Below are 12,990 nucleotides of genomic sequence, written 5' to 3' on the forward strand. Positions count from 1 at the left end.
GCATGACTCACTCTTCTAAAGGAGCTGCCCATGTTGGCGGTTGCATTACTTGATTGGTTGAGTATCTACTTGGCAAGTTCGGACTAGTTTGGCCTTCCTTGACTTGTGGGAGGTGGCTGGCATGAATTTGGGAGGAGGATGCACCTTGGAGACCTCACGCATGACTGTTTGGTGCTATTTTCAGTGAGTCACACCATTTTGGAGCTTTCCATGTGCCACATGTGTGGAATTTTCCTCATTTCTTCATAGTCGTTGGCCTATTTGGTGGATCGATTTTCATTGAAGGGGACGTTTGAGGTGGGTACCATGCATTGTGGAGGGACATTTGCCTCCCTCGATTCTACTTTGCTATTTTTGGTGGGATGCCTCTCTTTTGAGAGAATATTGTACACATGGCACTACTACTTCGATATTTTATTTATTTTTGACCTTTTCCTCATCATTAGTTGGAAGATAAGCTTATTTTATGATCTACTAGTTTAGATATAAGGAGAGAACATTATTGTAATGAGAGGGTTGTTGATCCTCCTATGTATATCAATGTTATTAGAACTAGATTGATCCTTGAATGGTCGACCCTAAAAATGTGAACTAGATTGGAACTAGAAAAAATCAGACCAAAAAATTAGTTCACCAAAATATACATAAAATATCCAAAATATACATAAATATATGCATTTGAAACATTATAGAAAACCATCCAAAGTTTCTCATTTATATAGCAAATAAGAGTGCATGTAACTAAAATAGCACCAAGTGCTGTACATCTCTAAACCAAAATACATCATTAAAGAGGCTACAAGTGGCTCTAAAGTCCAAAAAGAAATCATGCTACAACAAATAACTACATATCATCAAAGTCATTACCGATATTGGGACTGTCATTATCAGCATCACCTCTAAGCATTAAAATAACTAAGAAAGAACTTAACATGCCTAATCAATGATTTTGCTTGAGTGAAGGGTACATTTTTACTAGGGTGATGACAAAGGAGTTCAATAATCAGTACCACCAACATCGAGGTACATAGAGGTTTTGGTGCTCATGTTTAAATGACAGTTCCATATACTCATACATGATAGAATCTAGTGGAAACTTTGCAACATGGCCAATCCTAAAATATTGTAAACTATTAAGTTTAATAAATTCTGATTGGGATTTAAATTTTTACTTTCCTCATATGAAGTCCAATTAGGCTGGAACTACTTTGAAATATCTTGAAACAATTAATGATATTGTCAAAAATTTAAATAAAAAGACAAAAAATGAAAGATAAAAGGAGAACATAAACTTTTACTTCAAGAATTTAATATTACCATTAATTACTAGGGTGAGTGAAATGGACGGTGGGGGACCTATTACTGCAACATTTAGCACCTTAGTGCAAAGCCTCACTAAGAACTCTAGATTAGGAGCAACAATAGGATTTGTCACCATTGTCACCACTGTCAACCTAGCAACCATTCCCCTGCTATCGTATGGTCAAATACTATCCCCATAAGGGAGGCTTCTCCAACATATCCTACTAATTAGATAACCCAAGTGCTTCTATAAACTACACCTAAGGGTAAATGTGTTGAGAAATTAATGCAAGTAGATTAGGGTTTGTTTCCTCTTTCTTGATAATTACTTGTGAGTTATGTTGGCTTCTTTTACTTCTTTATCATCTTATCTTTCATCAATCAATTACCATATTATGTGTGTATGAAGATCACAAAAACACAAGACACAAGATGTACGCACTATGCAAGGGCAAAACCCCTCTCAAGGGGAAAACCTAGTAAAAAATTCTCTTCCTTCAATCTAGACAAAGTCCAAACCTTCCCTCCATAGCAAGTCAACCTTCCCAGATCTTCGACCCCTTTGCAACAACACTTCCACCCCAGCAACTTCGACTATGTAACAACTTACGACATTAGGCAACAACTGGCAGCAACAACACTTAGAAGAATTTGATCTCCCAAACTAGGGCATGGAACAGAGAGAGAGAGTAACTCCAAAAATTCGATTTCTTCCTTCTCCTTAAACTTGACTCAGGTCGTACTTCCTTTAGACTTCTTTGACCCACTTCACACTTCTCCAACTGCCTTAGAGATATCGAACTTGCTTGAGATGAGATGCTCCAAATGAATTCGACTTCCTTCTATTTATAGGCTTCAAGTGAGGTCGAATTGGTGTCCTTAGGCCGACTTGAAAATGAGGCTTACCTTGACCTTTCAATCTATCGTTTTCAAGTGCTAGATTGCGATCATAACCCCTTCTAGATTATGCTTGTGATTTGGACTAGGAAGTGAGATTGGAGTCAAAGAGACTAATTGGACCCATTCTAATCTAAGATAATTGTATTGATCTCCAAATCCAACCAGGAGCTATTTCCCTTAGAATACCTCCAACCATTGGGTCGATTATGATATTGGGTGGGATCTTGACCTTACTGAAGGAACCGCTGATAAGGGTTTGTCCAACAAAATGGATTTGATAAGCTCAATCACCAACAAAGAAAAGATGATGACTGGCGCACTAGTCTTCCTTTCCATGTGACTTGCAACCCCTTAATGGATTAACCTCCAAAGCTTTGTATGACCCAATGTTACTTGGGAGCGGGAGCGGGAGCGACCATTTTCAGAAGCTCCCGGTTTGGGAGCGAATCCCGGAGCGATTTTTTAAAAATATATATATTTTTTATATTTTTTAATTTTTGATACATATATGTCAACAAAAACATGTAGAATGATGAATTAGATATAAAAAACATAAAAAAGCATAGATTGAACCATATAACAACAATCATCTAGAAGTTATAATCTTCATCAACCACGTCCGCAAGTTAGTAACATAGTAACATACAACATATTGAGTCTCATGATTCATCAATCTTAAAGTTTCAAGCTTTCAAAATTCAATATATAACATTTATCATCATTGATCACCAAAGTTGTACTTGTAAGCTAAGTGTAACCATTACAACAAATAATATCTAACATGAAATGAAATGTTATAAAATGAAATGAAATGAAACAACTTTCAACTTTCATGAAGCATCATATTCATAATTCATTACTAATGAGTTATAATTGCCAACTTCAAACTTAAATTGTCATATATTGTTTAAAAAAATATCATAATAAATATGAAAGAGTCAATAGTTATAAAAGCTACTAGAAACTAGAAAAGAGAAGTAAATCTATTATCTATTTCTTATGCTTGGGCCTCTTGCCACCACGAGAAATGTCTAATTTTTTAGTCTTGTTGCAAAATCAGGATCTTTGTCATTAATATCACCCTCCAAGCATTAATATCCAGAGGTATCTTTGTCATTACCTTTGTATCTGTATAGGGATCTTTGTCATTAATATCACCCTCTAAGCATTAACATAAGATAGAAAAAGCATAGCATGTCAAGTCAAGATTTTGTTTGAGTGATGCGTACATTTTTAGAAGGGTCATGATAGAGGAGTTCGACAACCAATGTCACTAACATCAAGGTACATAGAGGGATTGGTACTCTTGATTAAATATGAGTTCCATACCCTAATACATGACAAAATTCAATGGAAACATTGCAATCCCCCAATCCTGAAATCCTGAAAAACTGATAAGTCTGCTGGATTTTGAATGAAATCTAAAATTCTACTTTCTCCATATGAAATCCAATGAGGACGAAACCACTCTCAAACATCCTGAGTCATTTCATGGTAATGTTAAAAATTTAAGTAAAATGATGAAAATGAAAATTAAAGAAAATGTCACTTTTACTTTAAGAATTTAACATTACCATGAATAGCATATCAATACTAGGGCCTAGACTTGATCATTAAGTTGCCCCACTCAAAAACTATTTGTTTCTTTCAAAAAAAATTGCATTTCGAACATTACTACAAAAAAAAAAATGCAAAAAAGGCAAAACGCTCTCGAAAAGGCAGGGAGCGAATTTTTTTTTAGGGAGCGCGCTCCCGACCCGCTCCCGAGTCGCTCCCGCCTGGAGCGCGGATCGGGAGCGGGAGCGAGGGGGGGGGACGCTCCCCCGCAACACTGGTATGACCTGATATACCTACAAATATCTTATGAAGCATGGTCTCTACAATAGCTAACAAGAAAAGTAATAGAAAATTCAACACACAAAAAATGTTTGCATCCAAAAATGATAGTTCTTATTATGGCATAATGATCTAAGAGTTCAACAATGTAAAAAATGGGAGGGACTAGCCTTATATAGTGCTTTTATAATGGCTAGTTGAAATCCTCTCCCAAAGAAATAATTAATTGACTTGTCATCCACAACCCAAAGACTAATTCATTTCATGAGAAAGTAATTTTCATTAACATATTTGCTTGCAAGAGGGGTTTGACTTGCTTGATTGATGAAAGCAACTAGCAAAAATGGTTGACTTGACTTGAATTGGCTCAATTTGGTTAGGAGGCTCAATTTGGTTGCAACAGAGGTCGCTCTACCTTCAAACGACTAGTTTATGTCATGATATGATCCAATGTTGCAATAGTTTGATCTTAACTACCTCAAGGTCCATTTTAAGGAGAAAACAACTAGTAGAGGGGTTCGACTTCCTTCATGAGGCCTGATCTTCAACACCTTTCAACTTTTTAACTTGAAGATTTGACTTTCCTTGAGCTCTTGATCTTCCTCAATGTTCACTTGACCATCGATGGCTAGTTTGACCTCCCAAACGACTAGTTTGACCTCACACGTGTGGAACATTAGCTTGCTTGGAGGGGTGGTTTGCTAGATCTCCAACACCCTTGCTAATTTTTGCTAAATTGAAGAATTTGACACATGGGTTTGTTCGTGGATGAATTTTTCCATAACTTTTGATGTAAAATTTTCACTTGCATGTCAAGTATGGACATTGTTTTGCCCCTCTTTACCCCCACATGCCAAAAGAGAGAGTACCAGTACAACCACCTTTGAGATGGAATATTTGCCTGATGCCTTCACTTTTTGCCAAAAGTTGTATGTGGCATGTCAAGTACATATTATTCTAGAAATTTTGAGCCTTTGTTGGTTTTTTAACCTTGAGACCCTCTACATTGGGATATGTGATTTGCCTCGATAAACATGAAATGTTGTGAGCTGTGAGACTGCCATGTTGAGAACTATAAATGAATACTATACGAAGGCCAAAGGAATGCATACAAACTCTATAACACATGGCCATGTTGAAAAGATAGGTGTACTCATGACATGTGTTGGAGTGACCTGGCATAGTGTGATCACCTCGACAAAACCAATGGCTCCCTTAAACCATGTGTCCAATTAGGTCCATATTAAGGTCTCCAACCCTATCCAGGATGAAAGGCCTTAAGAGTGTAGTCTAAAAGGACTAGGCATGGCCCACCATAATAGGCCTAGGATACCATAAGACATAACATCATGTGGTCCTCAAGGCTTTTGACTTGTATTCTTTGGAATTACATTGGTGTTGAGAAAACAAAAAATGGTTGTAGGTACCCTTGTTGAAATGAGGGGTAATAGGTCCTCTCAACTCATCATATGTAGGGGTCTTGTAGGTTAGGCCGACAATATCGACAACGCCAAACATTGGATGATAAAAAAAGGTTGTTCTGGGCAATACTAAAAGGAATGTCCCTTCATAGAAAACATTTACCCACAAGCTTATTAGCTTCTTGCTTCTCCTTTACCTTAATTATTGACTTGATTGAAGGTTGTACGCCATGTGTTTTTTCTAAGAACAAAAAATGATTAGGTCTCTGAGGGCATTGTGGAAGAAACTCCATCTCTTCTACCTCTTCCCTTCTAGGTGTTGGAAAATATAACTTGTTTCGGTCTTCATAATTGTTTATGTACTCAAATCATTATGTATATCTTATGTTACAAAAAAAGGAAGAAAGAAAAATATTATTTTTAAGCATGGGTTTCATGCTCCATTTTGATGATCTTCTAGGAAAAAAACATGTTCTTCATGCTTTTAGCATTTGTCATGTCAAAATAATATTTTTCTCGAGTCAAGACTGTCATTGTCATTTGTATAATACCTTATCGGGCAAGATGTAACATGGAAAAGATATTGATTTTGAGTCTAGAAAGTCCTAGAAACCTCCAAGCACAAGTCGGCCCAGGAAATGAGAAGTCAGCCTAAAATCAGGAATTCGAACCCCACACATGTATAAATAGAAGCAACATCGACCTCATTTGACACCAATTCAATCTCTCTCATCAAGAAGTTCGATTTGAAGTTGGGAGCATCAAGAAAGCTAGAGCGAAGGACAAGAAAGTAAGGAGTGTTGAAAATATTAGTGAGAAAAGGGTTATTTGATTTGTTCTTTAATCAAAGGAACCACTACAAGTTTCTCCTTGAGTATGCACGGGTTTCTATGAGTTAGGAGCTAATTCATAAAAATTAGGACGCATTAGTATGTGGTTAACTGATGTGTTGAAATTGAAAGTCGAGGTCTTGATTTTCTAGTGTGAGTTGATTGAGGAAAAACACAAGTGATTGAGTTTCAAGTGGTTGACTTGAAATAGGACGAGTTGCATGAGCTGTTAACTCATGCTAACTCAATCAATCACAAAATCATTCCTTAATTAGAAAACTCACAAATTTTAGCCTTTCGAATTTCCTTTAGAAGGAGGAATGAAGGCACATGTTTAATCATTGTTTTGGTGAGCACGAGTTGGTGAGACCAAGCAATGGGAAGAACGAGTTTTTGTGCGTGAAGATTTTGAGAGGAAGAGTGTGCAAGACAATCTTGTGCGCAGGTTGGTAAGAGGGTAGCAGAGATCAACAGTCTTGCAAAGATTACAAACTTAGATCAAGCAGGAAAGACAAGTGTGTCTTTCAGATTGAAACAATTGTATTTTGTAAGAGACCAATTGCTCAGTTTTTGCTCTCAATAAAACTCTCAAACAAGTAGAGGGTTTTCCCAGTTGGGTTCCCTAGAAAGTTTTGTGCCTTGATTATTTAGATGGTGTGTTTATTTCTGTTCGTATTCTACTGCAAAATTTAGTAGAGAAATTGTGTCTATATCAAAACAAAATAGTTTTCAGATTGTTCATATTAGCAGATAAAAAATTCGTGGATTTTCTACATGGTATTAGAGTTGGATCAGAATCAAGATAGCACATCCAAAATGCAAAACACATCAAGGAGACATTTGAAATAGGCCGCAGACGCTTGGAGCTCAGTGAAGAAGAGAAGGTGACTTGGTTTAGGTTGGTTTCTTATGACTGTTTGGGCAGATTCAAGAAGAGGAGCAGGGCCGAGGCTAGAAGGAGCAGTTCTGGGCAGTTTTGTGCCGAGTTGGAGGTTGGTTTTCTCATGTAAACAGGCCTGATCTATTCTGTGTGTGCCCTAGTTCAGGCCGAGTGCTGTAGGGGCAATTTTGATTGCTGGAAAGATCTTACAGGTGGCTGTAAGAGGGCAGAAAGATCAACGAGTAAAGGAGCCTGCCTAGAAGAGGAAGCCAGTGTTTGTGAGGAAATTTGGGCCAAGAACAGGGTTGTAGCAGTAGCTACAGGTAGTCCTAACCAGGGCTGAGAATCACAGAAGGAAAATGTAGGCCAAGGAGTAGAACAACTAGAGATATGTTGATTGGTGTTTCATGTTGATGTTTTGCTATGGGGATATTGTTCAGGTTGAACAATGTGTGCTTGGCATCTTAAGAGCAGTGAGGAGGACTGCTAGCAGGTGTCAAAAGGAGCCCTAAGTGAAAACCTGTGAAGGACTATTAGGTCTGCTAGGAGAGGCAGTTTTAGAGGCCCTAAGTACAGTTCTTGTGAAGGGCTACAAAATTGTTAGTGGGCAAGTTTTTAGAGAGCTCTCAAGGGAAGCAGGATGGCTTACCAAGGGTTTAGAGCAGATCACTGTCTAGAGGGAGCATCGAACTTCATAGCTTGGAAAGGGAGGATTATGATAGTGTTGGAAGATAATGGTGTGGGAGAATTCGTGAAGCAGGCTATCCCACCACCACAAGATGCCCAACAATTGGCCCAACATAATAAGAATGATATCAAGGCAAAGAGGATCATTCTAGAAGGGGTCAAAGATCATATAGTGCTTCTATCCATGAGAAGAAGATAATGTTTGAGATGTACGATACAATCCTGGAATTATATCAGAGTACCAGTGATCCCAGGGAGCTTGCTCTTACGGAGAAGTTCTATTCAACTTGTCTTGTATCCCAGTGGTTGCCTCTCCACGCTTATGTTTGTGTTTCTAAACTTTGTTACGTTGGCGTTGCTTTTCCAAATCACTGCCCTCTTGCCTTTCTATCATGCTTCCTTTACTACAATGGTGTTAAATCTTCCTCCATAAACCAATTCAATCCCTTTAATTGTCCTATTTATCTTAATATTCTAGTCTCTAGAGAGTCAATATCAATGATCTTTATAATTTGTGTTTACTAACCATCTGAATGTTGTTTCAATCATAGTTTTACTAGACTTAGAATCAAGAACAACTTGGTGACTCGAAAGAGCCAAGCATTTGACTCGGAAAATTGGGAAAACTCTAGAAAACTTGTACAAAACCCACTAGGTATGAAAATATAAACACATAAAAATATAAAGAAATACAAAAGCCCGGATTGGGAAAGCGGGGGGGTGGGGAGGCGCTTGAGAAAAAAATTGGAAAAAATCGGTGAGCAGAGTTTAACTTCTGATTAATTGTGAGTCCAACTTGTGCTGGCTGAGTAATCTTGATCAACCTTGAATTTTACTAGAGCCTAGCTTGAAAAACTCTCTTCTGATTTGATTCAAGTCAAACCTGCAATTCAAAGAGTTTAACTCGTTATTCTCACATTGGTTGGATGGCCAATATGCAAAAAAATGACAAATAATGATGTGGTTTTTCAAATATTGAATCTTGCTGCCAAATATTGATGATGGTATCTCTAACCTGAAATTCTCAGAGGCTGTCTGCAGGCAATTGTGTGGCCTTCAAGTGGTGCCTTAAAAGGTCTTTCCCATTGTGTTTGTTGGATTTGCTGAATGTTTTTTTGCCCCTGGTACAACTGTGTTATATGAATGTGGGATAACAGGGGTCTCCCCTCTCTGGGTTGAGTAGCCATGGTCCCCTATCTTGATTGGATGTTGATCTCTCCCACCATGAAAAATTAACAAAACATAGCAGAACCAATCGTATGTTATAAAAGAAAAATTGAAGCTACTGTTTAAGCTGCTTAGAAGTTCTTTCATTTCCTTACAATATACTGATCTAGATCTCTTTCCAATTTTTTGAGAAATGCATCATATATTACTTCATGGGTCAAAGTGTTAAATCATAGAACACAGAGTTACAACAATCAAACAACATGATTACAAGGAAATCCTTGTCTTGAAAATGCTAGCATATGAGCATGTGCCCCAATAGGAAGGGTTTCTCATTCAACATCTTTATGGACCGAAATAAATTTGATTTTAACAAGCAAAGATTCCTGCTGAAAAACCTTCCTTGCCCCTTAAGCTAAGGGGGAATGGCTCATCATGAAAGGTAGCCTTAGAATAGTATTTTCACAGAAAGGCAATAGCCTACAGCCAAATTGTGCGCCATAAAGAGTTGTGGCTATCCCTAATGCAAAAGTCCCCAAGGAGAGAACCTTTCCAAGAAAGTGGGGCAGCATAAAAAATTGAAATTTTACATGAAACCATGCCCGAAAGGTCTTGGCAGATGGGCATATCCAAAATACATGCTCAACCATTTTATCCCTACCACAAAGTGTGCATGAAACACCAATTATTATTGATAGCCATGCTGTGAACTCCTTTATGAAGATCTCTAAATTTCCACGTGATGTTGTTCCATACAATTTAAATTGATTTTTGGCATGATGACTACTTTCAGCATTGTATGCTTACGGTGCAGTTGAACCAAAACACTTCTTTATTTCCAGTTGAAACATACTTCATTTTATTGAACTCTTTAAACTTATCATGGTAGTGAAATGTTTGCTGGAAATTGTAAAATCTAAAGGCAAATCATGTCCAAAATTTAGGTTCCTTTCCTTTCCACCCTTCTCTTTCTATACCATTTCATGATTAAGTGAGGATAATGCAGTTTTATGTGCCTGTACAAGTTAAAAAAATTATCTTCCAGTTCCATTTCATGATTATGTGAGCATAATGCAGTTTTATGTACCTGCACAAGATAAAAAATAATATCTTTCAGTCCCCTTTCATGATTATCTGAACATAATTTTCTGGGAAAACCTTGTGTGGAATGGCACCCCTGGTAAATTATTGGCATAGGACTAGTGTTTCTAACCCATGGGGATTTGAACTAGGCATTTGCTGGCATGGAAGTAACCGAATGGCAGCAACATTGACCCCTCGGGCCACAGACATACTTTACACACATAGCTGTTTATAAAATCTCTAAAATTATTAATATCATAATATTCTAATATCTATGATCATGATGAACTCAATTTTGAAAGATTGAAGTTTATGGTGAATTAAGTGGTTCTGATTACATTCATGTTAGATGAATGCTTGAACAGAGAGAGTAAATTTAACTTTCTCATGATTTTCTTGTAGCTTTTGAAGAAGACATCTGCTTGAACAGAGAGAGTAAATTTAACTTTCTCATGATTTTCTTGTAGCTTTTGAAGAAGACATCTGCATGTCAAATGGCAAGCACTGCTTCGCCGGTAGAGAATCTCTGCTTGTCGCTACAACAGGTTACTGCCATTCCTGACTGTTTTTTAATTTCCATGATTGTATCTAAATATCTGAATCACATTTGTTGTCTGTTTATGGATTCTTGTTCTATCTCCATGCAATGTCTGATTTTGTTTGATACTTTGTAAATTGTCCGATATTGTCTTGAAGCATTTGAAGAATAATCAATTGTTTAAATAAGTCATTCATTCTTCTGGGGTTTCTTCCTAATTTTTTTTTTTTACATTTCGTGAAAAGTTGTTCGGACATGTTTATTCTAGTCTGGCATTAAACATTGTTATAAGTCTCCTTGGCATCAGGATTACTTGTGGTATGCCTTTCTCTATTTTGTTGCATTTTCCCTCTTATTGTGTGCTATATACATTTTTTTAGAGTCTAGAATCTAGATGACCTTATACTTGCATCAAGTGTCTTTGTACTTATATTTATTATTTGTGAGAGAAACTAATGCTAATGGTTAGCCTTGTGACTTGCCTAATACGACCAGTAAAGGTTTTCTTATCATGGCATACATCATTATAATAGTTTGCTGTTTTATTGACACAGTTTCTCACATGGAGGTTGGTATGCCACATAATGCATTGAAATGTGGCAGTATGCCTTGTTATAAATTTTCTTGGCATTATGACCTCTTTGGGTAGGGTTTGTTTTGTTTTCTTGCAACCCATCTCACTGTGTGCCAGGTAAATTTATTTAGACACTAGATGATCTGAGACTGAGGTCAAAATTTAAATGCTTCTGTGTTTTCTGTTTATCATGTTTTAGAGTAGCTACTGTTAATAGCTAGCTCTTAAGGTTTCGTTATCATTGCATATGCCATTAATGATGAAACATTATAAAAATTTGCTTCCTTTTTTTATATATTTTCTCAGTTGGAGGTTAGTGCATTCCTTTCTGCTTTCTTTTTAAAATGATTTTTTCTTTTCACTCCCATGTCTTCTTGCTGTGCAAAACTTTTCCTTTTTTTTACTAGAATGAAAAATTCCAACGAGTACTTCTTGGGGACTCCATTCTAATGGTCACATGCCCTAATTTTATATATTCAGCAGTCATTTCTGTTAATATTTGGATTCATTCCTACTAAGGAATCTGGATACAATCCATGAAAACAAATAATCCTTGCCATCATAATTGAGATCTAGCATTCACCAAGATCTGGAAGACTTGAGCCTTTGGGGGTGAAATTATCCCTTCTTCAAAATATTCAGTTTCAGTATGAATTAGAGTTTTCCCCATCATTAGCATTTAAAGGAGTGGCATAACTTTTCCAAGCTGTTAGCAAAAGTTTCTGTCATAAGGTTAGCTGACTGCTTTTACCTGAGTTCACAGAAGATAAGATAATTTTATTAATGTCTGAGAAATGACCACAAAAGTAGGTCAATGGGTCTGAAGAGTACAAACAGTATGAATACACTGTGGGAGTGCTAGGGCAACTCCTAGAAAATGCCAAAAATAATACAAAGAAAGAAACCTACATAAGTATAACATCAGAAAATATGTATAAGATCATGACAAAGCTACGATGGTACAAAACATTAAGTGAGTTTGTCCAGGGCTCGAAAGTTGGACAACCCAACCTAAGAACCTGTCAAGAGAGAGAGAGTGAGAGAGGGAGTTCAGATGATGAGACCAATGATGTGAAGAGCTCTTGAGTTTAATGGCCGAGGGCAGGGGGGGCGAATTAGAAATTGGCTTGTTGTCAAAGTCTTTTGGAACCGTTACCTACCACCTGTGGGTGATATCCATAGGGGAATTTTTTTCTCCTAGATGGTCGTCAGCCAACAGTCAGCAGCCCCTTGCAGCCAGTAGATAGCTTGATGTGCCACCGTCTCTGCTACCTGAGCTAGGCATTGTGCTCCCTCGCCCATCTGTTATGATTGTATGTTTGAAGGTGGCCTTCCAACCCCAAAGGTATGCCTTTCATTATGTAGTTGGGTATTTTGGCTTACTTATCATGGACACTTCTAGGCATGGATTAGTGTGGGGCTTTGGTGGAAAGAATGGACTTGGTTTGTACTCTTGTCTCCTTTGTCCAACTTGGTGGCTAACCTTGTATCCTAGTTCCGTGGAATCTCCTTTATTGGCTACTAGCTTTAGGAGTGCCACTACATGGGAAATCCTGATTTTGGTTGCGTGGTCCCACTTCCGAAACCATATACATCACTCCCCTCCGCTCATTATAACCCCCTTTTCATATTTTCCCCATCCGGGTCCACAAGGTGTTAGCCTCCCCCTCCCCGTGTCCACACTCTGGGTTTGGCCTGGAACGATGCCTTGGAGGTTGATGCAACTAAAAAGAAAGTAAAAAGCATAATTTGGTCACTATAAACAAGAAATG

General features: G+C 37.5%; 1 protein-coding gene across 1 annotated transcript in view; it reads left to right on the top strand.

The window, feature by feature from the left end:
• The window catches only part of COP1 (Transducin/WD40 repeat-like superfamily protein), a 105,339-nt gene that overhangs the window by 4,705 nt on the left and 87,644 nt on the right, over window positions 1-12,990 (top strand). The window contains 1 exon segment of the mRNA XM_089386245.1: window positions 10,574-10,651. Within this exon segment, the coding sequence (XP_089242371.1) occupies window positions 10,574-10,651 (78 nt within the window).

This window comes from Pinus tabuliformis, chromosome Q, assembly GCF_031772625.1.
Source record: "Pinus tabuliformis cultivar Carrire ecotype Pingquan chromosome Q, CPIR1, whole genome shotgun sequence".
In the NCBI taxonomy this organism is placed as follows: Eukaryota; Viridiplantae; Streptophyta; class Pinopsida; order Pinales; family Pinaceae; genus Pinus; species Pinus tabuliformis.